At 52.1% G+C, this 16,064-nt stretch overlaps 1 protein-coding gene across 1 annotated transcript; it reads right to left on the reverse strand.

Annotated features, from left to right (window-relative positions):
- Positions 1 to 4,761: 4,761 nt before the first annotated feature.
- PHOX2B (paired like homeobox 2B) lies at positions 4,762 to 7,904 on the reverse strand. The gene is made up of 3 exons (XM_002709278.5): positions 7,540 to 7,904; positions 6,483 to 6,670; positions 4,762 to 5,424 (listed from the first exon to the last, which is right to left on the reverse strand). Exons 1-3 carry the CDS (start codon positions 7,778 to 7,780, stop codon positions 4,909 to 4,911), a joined length of 945 nt encoding a protein of 314 aa, XP_002709324.4. The 5' UTR covers positions 7,781 to 7,904; the 3' UTR covers positions 4,762 to 4,908.
- Between the last annotated feature and the right edge of the window lie 8,160 nt (positions 7,905 to 16,064).

Consider the following 16,064-nt stretch of genomic DNA (forward strand, 5'->3'; position numbering starts at 1 on the left):
CTGGATGTAACCACCTGTAATCGTGTGGGCCAATGCAAACTCTTCCTCTGTTGAGGCTGTCAGAGCAGAGCCTGCAGAGCCCAGGTGCTGCCCACTCTAGCAGGGTTGCTCTGCATCCCTGCTGCCTACTCCCAGCTAATGCGGGGTTGGGGGGGCATGCGAGCCTGTCCCTGGGTGCCTCAGTTTCCTGAAAAGAACAAAAGGGAATAGTGCATTTCCCACAGAGTAGCCATGAGAAGTGCTTGCATTAAAGCCGGGCCTGGAATAGAGCTATTACCTGGTAGCACCTGCTACCCCTAGACTGACTCTGGGCTTCAGCTCGCCACTCTCTGAGAAGTTCCCCAATGCCCACCTTCACATACTCATTCACATTCTGTGTTCCTGGGACATTGACATGAGTGACAACTGACAGCCCTCCTTAATTTTCTGAGGTCTGAGCTAGAGAAATCAAGAAAGGATTTAGGGGCTGATGTGGTGTAGAGGGTGAAGTCATTGCCTGCAACACTGCCTCTGGTCCAAGCCCCAGCTGCTCCACTTCCAATCCAGCTCCCTGTTGATGTGCCTGAGGAAGCAGCTGCTAATGGCCCAGGTTTCTTGGGCCCCTGTACCCATGTGGGAGACCCCAAAGAAGCTCCTGGTGCCTGGCCCAGCCACGGGTGTTGTAGCAATTTGGAGAGTGAACCAGCTGATGGAAGATCTCTCTCTCTCCCTCTCTCCTCTCCACCCTCCTTTCTGTAACTCTGCCTTGCAAATAAACAAATAAATCTTTATAAAAGAAAAGAAAGTATCTAGGAGCTCCATCATCATTCTCATTGTATCTGACATATATTGAAGACTTACCGCTATGCCAGATGTTTGTTGTACATTGCTTTATTTAATCCTGCCAACAACCCCACACCTGTGTTATTGTTCACATTTATGGCGGATGAGCTAGGCTCACAGGGGTCATTTGCACCCAAGGTCACACCAGCCCTTCTGTGATTGAAGGCCATCTCTGCTTAGTCAGAGGCTAGCTTCCTAGGGGCATGGCGTGGCCGCAGAGAAGCCTCTGGGGTGCGTAAAGGGCAGCTTCTGCTTGCTGGGTTATCAGCTCCCCTCTGAAAGCACTCTCTGGCTCCCTGCTCTGGGCCGTTTGGAAGGAGACTTGGCTTCGGGGTGGCCATCTGGCATCGGTTCATGCAGCTTTTGTGAAATCACATGTGGTCCCGGAGTTGCCAGGAAAAAGGATGTCTTGATGAGCCAAAATGCAAATTCCTTAGGAGAAGAAAAGTGAAAGTGAGCTTGTTCACACTGTGCAGGGCTCCAAGGAAGTGACACAATGGAGAGACACAGTGTCCTGCCACTAGGCTCCATCATATTACAGGGACGTTTTTCTGCATCTGATCATAAGCTTACCTCTCGTGTTTGCCTCTTGGATCAGTAAGAAAAGCGGAGGTGACCCAAAGGAAAAAGAAGGCGAGCTGCAGGGGCCTCAAGCTGGACAGTCCCAGACGTTTCCGGAGTGCCCCCTGGGACACTGCGGTGGGGAGGAAGTGCCCAGAGCCATCCCCCTGCTTCCCTGGCGCTAGGGCTGTCACTCAAGTAGACCTAGGCCAGGAGTAAGGACTCTGGGGGACTTCATTCAGTGTATTCACACCTGAAAGGGTAGTTATGGGCCTCATTGGAGTTTTCAAAAACTCTTTAGCTATTTGGTTTTCCCTCTTCTTTCTCTCTCTTCTCCCTCTCTCCAATTCTTGTTTTCTTCCTCTGCTGATCTTCTCCAGAACGTGGATTTCTCTGACCTGCCCATCAGCTCAGAGAAACTTAGTCAGCAGACCCCCAAAGCCTCAGGAAGGCAACTTTCGCTCTAGCCAAGCCCTGGGCAGGCTTACCTGGGCTTTGAATGCTCCTTTTGTCAAGAAATTCCTGCCCTCCTTTGTGCCTCTCCCAGACCTTCTAAGTTATACGTACAGCCAAAGACTACAGCCTAAGGGATCTGGCAATTTCTAGCATTTTAGAGCAGCACAATTAATGGCATTGTCTAAAGACAACGTAGTCTTAGAGAATTACTGAGGGGCATTTAGACATGGGGTTTTTAAAAGCTATTTATATGCCTTTTAGAAACATAGTAGTTTGATGTCACCCAAAGGCTTGGGATTTCCGAAGGAATCTACCTGATCAAATGCAAATCATGTTTGGATACTTCAGGTGAGAGGCCCTGGCCAGTTCGAACCAGATCCATGGACAATCCTCAAGCCAGAGGAGGCAGAGTGTGGCTTCCCCTGGAATGAGGAGATAAGTGCCCCAGAGAGGGAGAGACCAGAAGTCTACACAGGCTTCTCCCAGAAGGAGGAGCCCTGCCACATGAAACAGGAAGAGAGCAGATTGCATCCTGGGACTGTTGTGGGGGTCCCTGCCTTCCCGAAAGGGCTCCCTGAAGCTGCCAGAGCCGCCCTCTGCCTCCACCTGTTGCCGGTTCTGGAACATTCCCACCTGGCTTCTCACAGTGTCGTGCAGTGGCCCCCATATCATCTATGGAGCTTGTTAAAACACATGTTGCTGGGTCTCCACCTTCCCAGAGTTTCTCATTCAGTAGGTCTAGGGCTGGGCCACAAATCCCTAGGGGACACTGCTCCTCCTGTTCAGGCACACTTTGGGCACCACTGGTGAGCAGGAGCATGGGTTGGGCTTCCTGGGATCAAAGGCTGGTCTTTGCTCATAACGCCAGGGGTTCTGGAGCAGGTTAACCTCTCTGCTGCCTCCATACCCTCATCTATTGAAAAGAAAGAGAGGAGAGGAATTGCACCTGTTTTGTGGTTTCACTGTGAAAGGTGGATAGTATCAGGCATGGAGGCTCAACCAAACTTGATGTTATTTCTCCCAACCCAGAGCTGCTTTGGGGCCCGATGCCCACTGCTGTCCAGATTCATCTGCCCACATTGGGACCCTTCTTTGGTTGTCCCTGGGTGCCAACAGTCAGCAGGGTAGGGAGGCTGGACCTCCCAGACCTCTCCAGACATCTATACCGAAGGCTCCAGGGCACATCACCCCCACTTTCAAGTCCACCTCAGAGAGTATGGCCCTGTGGATGCCTATGCTCTTTTGTGCCCTGTGACCGCGCGACAAGTAAGCACTGGCCACAAGAATCTGGCTGGCTCTCCCAAGCACTAAATTTCATATTTAATTTGGATGCATGGGTTTGAATGCTCAATCTGCCCAGACTTCCAAAGCTGCACAAGCCTTGGACAATTCAGTCATTTCCTCCACCTTCTCTCATCATTTTAAAATGAATTTCAAAAGCAACCAAATGGCAAACCAAACAAAAAAAGAACCAAGAAAATGTCAGAAGCCTTCAGTTGCTAGACTCATGTTTTGCTTTTATTATCAACAACCAAGTTAATGGTACACTCTTGGAAAACTATATGCACATGTAGAAATATTTCCCTTTTAAATAGAAGCATCCATTATAACACATATAAATAAATTCAAAAATCTGAAACATAATTTATGGTTATGTTCACAAACATAGTCCAACGACAGACATGCGCCTGATAACAAAAATATATACCATTGTCTGGACCGTGGCCTCTCTAAACACAAAGGAATTGAACCCGTGAGAACCTTATTACGCCATAAAGACACGTCATAGAGACTACAAGAAGAGAAAAACATCATACGGTCACGTAGAGGAGACAGTCTGTACTGATAGGAACACGATACAATTGAGTCACAGAACACAGTTGTAGAAAGACACTGAAAAAGTTAAAGCCTCAACATTCAACTAATATCTATAGTTTGTGCCTTTTAAAATAAAAACAAACAAAAATAAAGAAATCCCAACAGAGCTGTCTAAACTGCGCAAAGAATGGGATCGTCAGTATACAGTCCATCCACCATCCAGGATGTGGGTCCAGTTCAGACCCTTCAGACAAGCGCAAGCCGACACTTCAGACGCGCGGTGTGCCTCTCCCTCGCTGGGCGTTTCTCTGCAGCCAGTTGCCTGGACTGCAATTGACTCCCATCCAAAGCAGCGCCCAAAAGTTCATTAAAAGCTGGTGGAAGAAGAAAACGCTGGCAGGGGGTGGCAGGAGAGAAAAAAAAGGAGAGTCGTGGAGCAGGAGACACAGTCCGCAGAGTTTGTGGGGGAAAAGGCATCTCACGTAGAGGGCATCTTTCAGGGCCGAGCGGGTTGGGGGTTGCAGCGGTGTGGGGTTCAGACGCTGCGTGGCGGGATGGTGTTCAGCGAGGTGGAGCAGGCAAGCGGACGGGGAACAGTCAACTTTGGCCGCGGGAACAGGTGGACTAGTCGTCGCCCGAACCCAGAGAGGCGGGGGAGGGGGCTGGAAAGGCGTCCCCGCTCGCCTCTCCTCACCCCACCCCCGCGGAAGAGGCCCCAAGAGTTGGCGCCCGCAAGAGGCACGCAGACCCTCAGCCCGCTGCCAATTCTCCCATTCCCCTATTTGTCTTTTTTTTTTTTTTTTAAGCCTTCGTTTTTTAAATAGTTGCTGCCTTCCGAATTGGTTGTGGCCTCATCTCTGCCCGTCACCTGCCCGGACGCACATTCCCCGAGACAGACAGACACCGACACGCAGACACAGCCCCCTGAGAGTGCCCCGAGTCCGGGCCGCGCTGGGCACAGCCCCCAGTCCGCAGGCAGGGCCCCGGCGCCGCCCCAAGGCAGGTGCGAAGCCAGGGAAGCTGTTTCTCAATTCGTTTCGTTTGGGGGTTGAGGAAGGGGTTAGAATGGGGTGGAAAGGGGGCGATGTCGTTCTCTTTTTATTCTTATCGCGATTACTTGAGGCCCTCGATGCAGAAGCCACGGCAGCAGCGACGACAATAGCCTTGGGCCTCCCCGCTCGCCCGCTCGCCCGCTCGCCCGCCTGGGCCCCGGCTCGCCTGCCACCGCCGCCGCCGCCGCCGCATCGCCGATCAGAACATACTGCTCTTCACTAAGGCGGCTTTGGCACCGTTGGGTCTTTGGAGCGAAGATAGCACGCTAGCGAACGGGCCCCCGAGCGAATCCGGGATAGAGGTGATGGGGCCGGGCCCGGGAGCCCAGCCTTGTCCAGGGCCCCCAGCCGCAGCCAGGCCTCCGGCCGCCGCCGCCGCAGCAGCTGCTGCCGCAGCCGCCGCCGCAGCCGCCGCCGCCGCCGCGCCGCCCTTGCCGGGTTCGCCTCCCGGGCCCCCGGGCCCCGCCGCCCCCGGAGCGCCCGCAGGGCTGGGCCCGCCGCCGCCGCCGCCGCTCGCCCCGCAGCTGGGGGCGGGGTTGGGGTTGGGGCCCGGGCCCCCAGTGCTGTCCGGGTCGGTGCTCTTGGCCTCTTTGCTCTCGTCGTCCCGGGAGGAATCAGACTTCTTGCCCGAGGAGCCGTTCTTGGCCGCGGCCGCAGCCGCCGCCGCCGCGCGCTCCTGCTTGCGAAACTTGGCCCGGCGGTTCTGGAACCACACCTGGCCGGAGACGCGAGGGGAGGCGGGCGAGAAGGAAGGAAACGAGAAGGAAAAGTGCCGGTGAGGGTGGGCCGTGTCCAGTTCCCGCTTGTTGCAACCCGCACCCCACGCCCCACTACCTCCACCGTGCGCCCTGGACATGGCCGCGCGCCCCCAGTCCACCGAGGCCACCCCTCCCGCTTCTCCTGCGTCTTTGGAGAAACTTTGGGATCGCCAGTTGGACACGGCAGGGGAGACGGCGGCTTGCGGGACAAATAAAAAAGGCCGCAGGTTCCGGAAAGATCCTACCGTGGAAGCCCTTACTCTGCTGGGCCCTTTGCTCAGTCTGCAACTTGAACAACTCCCAAGCTCCTCACCCACGCTGAGGCCTCACGTTTAAAGTTAAGCTCTAGTCGGGAGAACGAGGAAGGAGCCTCTGAGTTTTGTACGGGCTTCCCGATCCCGGCCTTGGGTCCCGGAGGAGTGTGCGATGGTGCCCATCACCGCTGCCTCTCCGCTGGGGACCTCACCTGGGAGGTACCACGGCCAGCTCCTGAGAGCGCCTGGTACCCTCACAGGTGCCAGTAAACTAAACTTGACCTTCGTGCACTCACAGCCCTGAGCAAATTTACAAGTCCGAAGTCCCGAGAAAACGCACTGACTCGCGCGCCGTGGGGACAGGTTAAAAGCGCTTGAGTTACGAGGCATTTGACAGTAAATAAATAAATACTTGTAATGTGAGGACAAGGGCTGCGCTCCTCCTCCGGCCTGGGCACTTCCTGTCCCCGAGGTGCCTAGCTCATTCAGGTCCCAGAGTCCCGAAATGCCTCTGCTCGAGTGGGGAACACCTTTGAAGGCTGCGGATGCGCCTCAAAGGGCGCGCGCCCTAACGGCTTCCTTGCGCGCCCAGCCAGACCAGTGGGACCTCTCACATGGGTCCCGGGTCCCTCGCTGGGTCTCCAGATCCTTCTTCAGCGAGATCCCGGCAATTTCGAACTCCCGCACCCCGACCCGTCAGCCATCCGCATCCCTGCCCAGACAAGTGCGGCCGAGCTCGCTCGGTTTCCGGGCGCTGCTACCTGGACTCGCGCCTCGGTGAGGTCGATCTTCAGGGCCAGCTCCTCCCGGGTGTAGATGTCGGGGTAGTGCGTCTCGGCGAAGACCCTCTCCAGCTCTTTGAGCTGCGCGCTCGTGAAAGTGGTGCGGATGCGCCGCTGCTTGCGCTTCTCGTTGAGGCCGCCGTGGTCGGTGAAGAGTTTGTAAGGAACTAAGGGGGTGACAGAGGAGAAAGTCAGTGAGCGGAACAGAGGGGAGCTGCAGGTGAGGACTCCAGGTCAGGTCGCCGGGGAGCCGCTACCGAACCGGCGTGGGAGAGCAGCCGAGAGAACCTGCCGAGAGACACCGAGCAAATTCGTTATGTACTGAGATGGGGGCGCACATTCCGGGCTTTGCCGGTGTTCCAGCTCAGGCGCCTCTGGGTGCGTTGAAATAGCGCATTGGAGTTGGCTTGAGGCCGGGGACACCGGGACATGGGATAGCACTTTCAGCAGGGAAAAAACCGAGAGAGGAAGAAAGGGGAGGAAAAAAAAAAAAAGAAAAAAGTCCCAAAACGTCCACGGGAATGTCAGGGAGCCGGGGAAGAAGTTAGCAAACACTTGGGCAATTGGAACTTTTCAATTCTCAGAAGCTGACCCCGGGCCGAAAGTTGGGGGCCAAGGGCTGAAAGAAGAAGCAAAAGTAATAAACTAAAGAAATGATCATGAAAATGACCAGCCACAGAGGTGTGAGCCGCTGTCGGTTCTTAAAAAGAGAGACACTGCCAGTAATGAGCTTTACTCTTTGTTATTTAATTATTTTCTAAGCTTTACGTCTCATCGCAAAGTAAATAAATTATGCCTATCATTTTGGCAGCTTAAGATAATTTTGTTGGCGGTTCGGGTGTGACTAGGATAGTGTAACCCTGTAAGTGAATTACCCCTCCCTGCAATCGCTTCTAACGTGATAAATTCTTTCATTTGTGTAAGCAAATTTCGTTTGGTAAATACTAAACACATTTCCATTTTCAAATGCAATCAAGGCTTCCTATATACGAGCGGAAAGGCGGCTTCCTCGGCGGAGAAAGCTGGCGGTCCTTACCTGCGGCGTAGGGACTGCTCTGGTGGTCCCTCAGGGTGCCGAGGCTGCAGGATCCCGGCGTGAGGGACGGGCAGCCGGACGTGGCCCCAAAAGTGGTCCTGATCGGGTTATACTGGAAGCCACTGGCCTGACTGCAGGAACTGAAGTCCGCATAGGCTGAAGCCAGGCTCGAGGTGTCCATCCCAGCCATACAGGACTCGTAGGCAGAGGAATTGAGGTAAGAATATTCCATTTTATACATTGAAAAGGTTCTGGATGGCTCAGCCAAGTGAAAAAATGAAATAAAAGATGGATATGGAGAAGGTGGCTGGAGTGGGGAGATGTGCACAGCTCAACGCCTGCCTCCAAACTGGCCTCCTTACTACCAGCAGAGCCTAGTTTTATGAAAAAGCCTCCTATGAGATGCCTTGTCTGAGGTCTCTAGAGCATATAGTCCTCATAATAAACTTGGCTCTTTCCACTTGGACAATAGCAAAGCGGTTGGTCTTATTGCTGGCGCTTTTTACATGACAATAACTCATCCGTCTATTGGGCTGGCACTGGGGAACTGAGCTGTCCAACCTCCCTATCATTGATTCCTGCATCTCTAATTAGAATTTAATACCACACCATTACGCACTGAGCCCCTGATCCTCCTTCTAACCAGCTCCTTGCCCTTTAATTCAATCACACTGCTTGGAAATAATGAAAGTTGGGTGACGATTCTCCCTGATCCAATTTCCCTGAGCTTTTAAGCCTTTTTAACTGATCTATACCTTAGGCATAAATGGAGATAGTGTGTGTGTGTTTTCCCCCCTTCTTGGTCCTCTCCCTCTCTCTCTCTTTTTTTTCTTGGTTAGGGAGAAGAAACCTTGATGTCATAGAAAACCTGTTTTGTAAGAGTGTTACACGCTCAATTTAACAACAAGCCTACCCCCTGAAGTGCATGAAATGTTATAAAGGACTGGGACATTGGCAACACTCAGGCGCCCTGTAACATAGAGTAAGTGGGCTGAGGGGGTTTCTGTGAACTGCTAAGTGCATTTCTTTCAGATACACCTGGAAGAGATGGTTTTAAAAAAAATCAGAGAGCATCTTATAAATTGCATTTCTCTTTGCAGCTTAATGTGCTTTCTAGAGACTAGGTGAACAGACGCTTAAAAATAAAAAAATAAAAAATAAAAAATAAAAACCAGCCAGAGAGAGAGAACTAAGAAAAAGCTATTGAAGGGAGGGGGGTGGATCTGGCTTCTCTGCCGGTGGGTTCTCTGCGCTCAGGTCGGCTCAGTGGGCGCGCGAGGTCGCCTTTGGCTAGCGCTGTTGGGTTTAATGATGCCGTGACTTTAGCGAGCGGGCACCAGCGGTTCCAGAAGGCTGTCTCCTTCCTTGCCGGTCCGGCGCTCTCCCTCTCTTTTTCCGCCTCGGTGTTTACCAAGGTGCCCACATCCCTCTGCAGACCCGGGGCTCCGCGAAGAGCAAGGCGGTCGGTCTGCCCAGTAGGTGTGCGGGGCGCAGCGAGCGGGGGCCCAGGCTTTTAGGTGCCCAGGCCAGGGCTCCAGGTTGGGCACCTTTCTTTGAACGATTCCTCGGGCTCTTGGGTGCTGGCAACCAGGCACAAAGAAGCGCGTCGTGATTTGTGGACCTCGTGGCCCCATGATTTAAGCGGAGGGTAATTTTCATTTGGTTCGTTAGGCTCTAGCAGAATAAAGGAAACTATTTCATTAAATCCTTCCTCTCGGTGGACAAGAGGGGGAATGCTTAGCTGAATCGCCGTGTGGTGTAAACAAACCCTGGATATTTTATATGAATTAAATGTGTAGATAATTAGTTTTATTGCATTCATTACCCCCTTTATGTGCTCTGTAACAAGTCAGTAATTAAAGTAACAAACTCATAAAGTCTTTATAGGGGCATTTAGGCGTTCAGTGTTTGCCAAACTAAGTGGTTTAATTCAATGCTAGTGCCGGGGAGTGGATGCGCACCCGCTCTCCGCCCGCCACAATGTTTTATTGCGCACTAAACTGCGGCGGACGTCGTAATGGATTCCACCGGGACTGCGGCCCCCCAGCCCTGCGCCGCTCTGCGGGGCGAGCTGGCGGCGCCCCTCGGGTGACTGCGCGGCCCCGGGGCCGAGGCACAGCGCTGCAGAGCGCGGGCGGCGGGACCCACGCCTGGTGACGGTTTGATGGGGAGAGCTGATCGTTTTATTGCAGTTGTATGTTGTACAATGCGTATTTGATAAAGAGGGGCCTTTGGTGACCAGCGTGCGCTTTTTTGTGCACAGGGGTGAAATGAAAATAAATGCGTACCAGGTTTTACTGCGGCGGGAAACAAATTGCAACGCTCTAAACGGTTTTCCTTTATGGTCGCCAGACAAGAGGAGAAAAGGGACGCAAACATCTGTCTCCAGTCCCCCAAACCTAAAGGCCAGCAAAGACGGATGCGAATCCAAGTGTTATTACAGCGGAGATTTGTCTTGATTTATCCGGCTCTCATGAATATGAATCTGCATGGGGCCCGGGAGGTGGCCGGACCCCTTTGGACTCCACACATGGAATTTCCCCCACCTCGGTGCCCCCACCGCCATCACTTAAGGGAGACAGGGACTAGGTTGTCAAGCCACAAGGCTGCAATTGTCCAAGTTTCTCGGTCCCTCCGATCGAGGCCGGGGGTGGGGGTGTTGGTAGAAACGGGGTGGGGGGAATTGTCTCCTAATTTTCCGAGAGCGACCCTGCCGCCCCCCGGGGCCCGGGTGGTACCCCGGCCAGCCCGCTCCTCCAACTGCTGATGCAGGGCTAAGCGTCTTTCCCTGCAGAAGAGAGTGACACGGGGCGACTGCGGGGAGCTGCCGAGGCCTGCGCTGAACAAGGACCTCCTCCACGTCCCGCGTGGCGTCGGCGCCTCCCGGGTGTGTGCGGGCAGGCTGCAGCTGCGCGCGCTCTACTCCCGGGAAGCCCCACCCCGGCCCCGGGTCCCACGCCCCGACCGAGCGCAGGGCCGTTCCACCTCGGGTCCTCTGAGCGCCTGGGGGGCGAAGGCGGGCCGCGGGCCTGCAGTGTGTCAGGTGCTTAGGCAGTGTTTCAGGATGGCTGTCAGGGGAAGCTGTGGAACTTGGGGGTTAGATGGACGCAGGATGGGGTGAGGAGCCCAGGGGAGCTGCATGTCCACAAGCCGGCTCAGGGAGACTCCGGCAGAAGCCGGGAGAGCTGAGCGAGGGCACTGCGGAAGGCGGCTGGGGACGCGCGGCCAAGGCCGAGGCGGGTCGCCTGCCCAGAGCGCTCCCCGCCCTGGGGTCCGGGGTTCCCAGCGACCTTGGCTCCCGGCCGCCGCCTCCTCGGCGCGCCGGCGCTCTCGGGGTGCCGAGCTGTCCCCGATCTCTCCCGGGGCGCCCCCTGGTGCCCGGCGTCGCGGGGTCGGTGTGTTGCGCTCCTCCTCGCCTTTGTATCGGGAGACCTTTCAGCGCCGGGACCGCACGGTCGGCTGAGCAAATGCGCTGGACTTCATTTTCCCCTTTGTCGGCCTTGTAGGTTTATTTTGTTTCGTGTCACCGTCCCTCCGCCCCCACCCCTGGCCCGTCCTCCCGCGGCCCGCCTTTTGTGGCCCGGGGTCCTGCCTCTGCTCAGAGATGAAAGGCCAGGCCCCAGCACCAGCCCCAGCGCCCTGTTTTGTTCTAGTTGTGCTTCTACACGCGAGCTCTCCCCTAAAAGTTGTACCAAATGGTTAATTTAATTATACCAACTATAGACCAACTGCTTCAGCAGCCTCCACCACGCGTCTGGGAGGAAAAAAGAAACCATCTATAAGAAATAATCTAATAAAAGTGAAGTGTAGAAAAACCCCTCCTGATTTTCAACCGGCACAAATAGAATTAAGCTTCAGTATCCTTTTTCCCAAACAGACCTTTTGTCCAGATCACAACTTCAGCCAACCAGCAATGTGTACAGTGCCTGCTCTTTATTTTCATAGAGGCTGGTGGGTAGCGAGATGGATTGATAGATACATGGCCGCTTGGGTAGATGGATGGTTTGTGCCATCGCCCTGACTTGCCTTTCTTAATACGTGTACACGGTTGGTTTTGTTTTTCCCTTTGCCGATTTTCTGAATCAATAATGGAAAGGCAATGCTCTTTGGCAAAAGGGGAGGGGGGCGGAGAGACCATTTAAAGTACAAACAAGGGAAGAGGCTACCACATATCCACCATGAGAAAAAAATGTTTACATGCTACGCAACACCAAATGAAAAAGGTTGAAAGTTTAAAAGAAACTTTTCTTTCCTTTTCTTTGCCATTCATAGGAGGGTTTCTTTTTCTTCTTCTTCTTCTTCTTTTTTTTTTTCCTTGAAAGTCAGAAAGAATGTTAGAAGACAAGGAAACAAAACAGCAAACAAAATGCCATTGTCTTGGAGGAGCAATTCATGGGAAAAATGCTTGTCAGCGTGCTAATGCCTCACTCCTAGGAGGCTGTTTTGAGGCTGTTTTACCGCAGGCGAAGCACAATAACATGGGAATGAATAAAATATTAAATACCAGTGAGAGTTTCAGAGGAATTTTCTTTTTGATTGCTTTATTTGATGCTGCATGGAGATTGTTCCAGCCCAGTGAGCCCCACTGCCTGGCAGTCTCAAGTCACAAGCGACAGTTCTCTCCACCAGACATTTAGAAGGCCAGATTTGTCCTGGGGTTTCTGCAGAGAGATTTCTGCAGGCGGCGGCCTTTGCTCCTCACCTGCACCACGAAAATAACCTAGATAGGATTTCTGGGGAGATGCTGTCTCCCCCAGAACGTCAAGCAAACCACAGCATTCTCAACCCTGGTGACCCACTGTATTCTCCGAGTGTTTTACAGTTTTTACCGCATTTTCCATTTGCCTAGCAACCATCATACACATGTTTCATAATGGGAAGTCTTTGAGATACTGGTCACTCTCTTCCTGCACTGTGAGCCTAACAATTATTAACTGATCGACAATAGTGCATTCAACGCGGTTAGCACAGTGCTTGGCACCTGGAAAGAATCCAGCATGATGATGATGATGACATTGGCAGGGTCCCCTTGCACTGTATATTGAACTCTTGACTATGGAGTTTAGTTAGTGCATTGATGCACCATCTTTCCTATTGCACTTTTGTAATGCATGTAGAAGAGACTAGACAAATCCAAGGGTAGTTCTATCAAGTGAGAAAAAAATAAAACAACCAGGCAGAAAGTTCCCATTTCTTTTTTTTTTTTTTTTAGTAATTTACTGGAAGGCATATATCTATTAGGTAGGTTAATTATATACTTTGTCTTGCATTACATGCAATATTTATGCAGGACTAATTCCTGTATGTAAGTAGATATTATACATTCAGCATGATGGCACTTGAAAAGGCATTTGCCCTCGGTTAGCTCTGTGGGTTTGAGTTGGAGCTTTATGGATAGTACCGAGGTGGTGTTTCTGTGTGTGCGTGTTGGGATTAACTTGGCAGGCAGCCCCTGTGTAAGAGCCCTGCTCCATAGGTGATGGGATACAGATTCCCGTGTCCATCATTTTAAGGATATCATCGTGGAGCCCTGCTCTGCTTCTGCCCTCTCCTCTCCCCCACAGAAGGGCACTCTATAATTAGCAAAAGGAGCTGCCTTATTCCCTTTTTTGCTGGAGTTTGGCTAATAGTAGCAACATCTGCTGAGCTGGTGGTGGGGGAGACATGGGGCATTTGAGCAGACTCACAGATGTAAAAGTGACATCTGCTTGTAACAAAGAAAGGAGCAACAAAATTAAATTAGGCAGAGAGCCCTCGCTGAAGAAAAAGGGGGAAAAACTGTTTGAAGGAGAAGAAAAAAAAAAAAGCAATTACCTTCCCTGACCAAGCTTTTGCAGGGCTTAAAAGAGCACAAGTGAGTGGAGAAAAGTCTGATTTCTGGACTAGCAGCTTCCGGGATGACTGGAGTCACAGCACCCTAAGGAAGCAATGTCCTGAGAGCGCAAGGTGTCCTCATATGCTCCAAAGAAAATGCTCAGGCAAGACCATCCTCCTCAGTTGAGCCATTCCCTGACCTGTGTGTATAGCATGGGCTGAGAAATCATTTGCAGGGTAAAGTCATCAAGAGGGTGGGTTAATAATACCTCAGTATAATTTTTGGATGAGCTTGGACAGAAACAGATTTTTCACTTAACGGCTTTAGAACATTAGAACTCCTACCTCCACCTACTAAGGATGAGCCATTTTTCACTAGGCTCAAAGTGTGCTCAAGTTGGCAGTTAGAACTGTCTACATGGTGCCTGCGATGCAACCCCATTTGGAGGGAGACATACATGATTAACATGACCAATGTCCTCCCAGTCTTTGCATGAGGAAAGCACAGGGTTACAAAGAACCCCCCACCCCGTCTCTAAGGATTCCTATGTTTTCCCATTTCCTCCACTGGATCAGGGACTGTCCCCAACTCTCCCTCTCTCATGGATTTTATAGCTGCCCTGCTCATTTGAACAGATCTTGTCAACTTGTGCCCAAGTCCTGCTCATGCTAATAACCAATCAACACATATCCTGCCTTTGCCACGCTCTCCATCCCCATCTCTCTTCTGCCCTGTACAGTCAAACATCTTGAAGGAGTTGTCTCTTTTCACTGTCTTTATTTTCCTCTCTCTTTTTAAGATTTATTTGTTTATTTATTTGAAAGGCAGAATGAGTGAGAGAGAGAGAGAGAGATCTTCTATATGCTGGTTCACTCCCCAAATGGTTGCAATGGCCAGAGCTGGGACAGTCTGAAGCCAGGATCCAGGAGCTTCTTCCAGGTCTCCCAGATGGGTGGCAGGAGCCCAAGGACTTGGGCCATCTTCTGCTGCTTTCCCAGGTGCATTATCAGGGAGCTGGATCAGAAGTGGAGCAGCAGGTACTCAAATCGGTGCCCATTCAAGATGCCAGTGCTGCAGGTGGCAGCTTGACTAGCTGCACCACAGCACCAGCCCCTGTCTTTATTTCTCAATTATCCCATAGTTCCTTCTAATATGGCTTCTAGCACCTCATACAAGTTAAACATTTCTCATCAAGGACATCAGATCCACTAGGGATTTCCCAGGGTTTGAGTTGAGTGTATAAATCACTGGCACAGTTTAATATGTATTTCTGGTTCTCCCCATTTCTAAGACCTAGTGCAATTTCACTCACTAGAATTTAGGTGCAGCCCTGTGACTTTCTGCAGCCAATGGACACTGATGAGAGTGTGAAGTGTGACTTCCAGTGGAAGCTGCAGGAGCTGACACCCAAGTCTCCCCCATTGCCTCTGTCCACCTGTGTTCCAGGTGGTGGCTCCGGATGCCAAGGAGGCGTGGCCTCAGCCGACCCATCTGCACATGCAGTTCCTCAGGGTGTCAGGGGAGGCTTCTGGAAGAGGCGACACTTTCTGTGCTATGTACTAATGGGTGAGAAGGAGCGAGCCGAGAAAATGGCAGTGGAGTGAAGAAGGAAGAGGCTCCCCAGGCAGCAATCAGTGACAGTGACTCAGAAGCCAGGGAGAGTGTGGAGCGTTTGGGATTCTAAAAGCAGTTTGGTTGAGTGTTTGGTTAGTGCAGGAGGGATGGAGGGGAGGACACAGAGAGCTGAGATGTAAGTGAGGAGAGATGGGCTGGAGCCACATCCCAAGGGAGGATGCGTGCAGCACAGTATGATTTGGGGGGGATGGGTGAGGGAGCAGGGAGCCAAGAGGTAGATTAGGAGGCTGCGGTCGCATGCGAGGCAGGAAGTGATGGAAACCTAAGCAGGGAGAACAGCAGTGTAGGATAGAGAAGTGAAAGGGCTCAATAAATGGAAGAGAAATAGAGTCTTAGGACAAGCAGAACCTGCAGGCTTTCTGCTCAGGGGACCCAAGCAGATGCCTCAAAACAAAATCCCCCTCCCATAAGTGCTGGAAAGCCCTTCTCTCCGGGAGCTCACATCTAGTGATCCTCTTTAACACCCTTACTTCTTTGGGGTTGTGGCACACTTGATGGTATCAAGCCATTCATTCATTTATTCAACCCATATGAGTATTTATTCAATAACTACTGAGTCTGGAGAAAGACAGTTGCATCAGGTGGCAGGCTAAGAATTTTGTGAGGTCTTTTCCAGTACTAGCATCCTCTCTGTTGATGTGGGAAGGGGAAATCTACATATATTCTCTACGAAAGAAAAAAATGTAAGTAGCCTTGTGTAGAGCAGGAAGTCAAGGGAGGTGCTTGGAGCTTAGAGAAGCTCGAACATGACTGGTAGGAGAGAGGAGAGTGATCCTGCTGCTCCTCCAGCCTTCCCACTCTGGTCTTGGGATTCTGTGTGTTATCCTCCTGGGCATATTTTCCAGTGAAGTTACCAAGAGTCAGGTGTGGAAGAGGGAAATCCCACTCCATGATGGTGAAGGACCAGGCATTCCAGAAGTGGGCGCAGCTACTCCAGATGGCAGTTGTCCGTGTCACTCTTGCTGTACCACGTAGATTTCCATTTTTTCTGCCCACAAGGTAATTTTGTATTGCTCCTGGAACTCAAGGGCTCTATGTCACCTCCATGCTACCCAGAAGGAATTCCAATAACACG

The sequence above is a fragment of the Oryctolagus cuniculus genome, chromosome 2 (genome assembly GCF_964237555.1).
Source record: "Oryctolagus cuniculus chromosome 2, mOryCun1.1, whole genome shotgun sequence".
In the NCBI taxonomy this organism is placed as follows: Eukaryota; Metazoa; Chordata; class Mammalia; order Lagomorpha; family Leporidae; genus Oryctolagus; species Oryctolagus cuniculus.

Bases quoted from the DNA above. Each gene is read 5' to 3' on its own strand.
- PHOX2B (XM_002709278.5), bottom strand. From the start codon at position 7,780: ATGTATAAAATGGAATATTCTTACCTCAATTCCTCTGCCTACGAGTCC. The intron at 6,671-7,539 runs GTAAGGACCGCC...TCACCCCCTTAG, and splicing joins GAGCAGTCCCTACGCCGCAG to TTCCTTACAAACTCTTCACC. The intron at 5,425-6,482 runs GTAGCAGCGCCC...GTCTCCGGCCAG, and splicing joins TCACCGAGGCGCGAGTCCAG to GTGTGGTTCCAGAACCGCCG.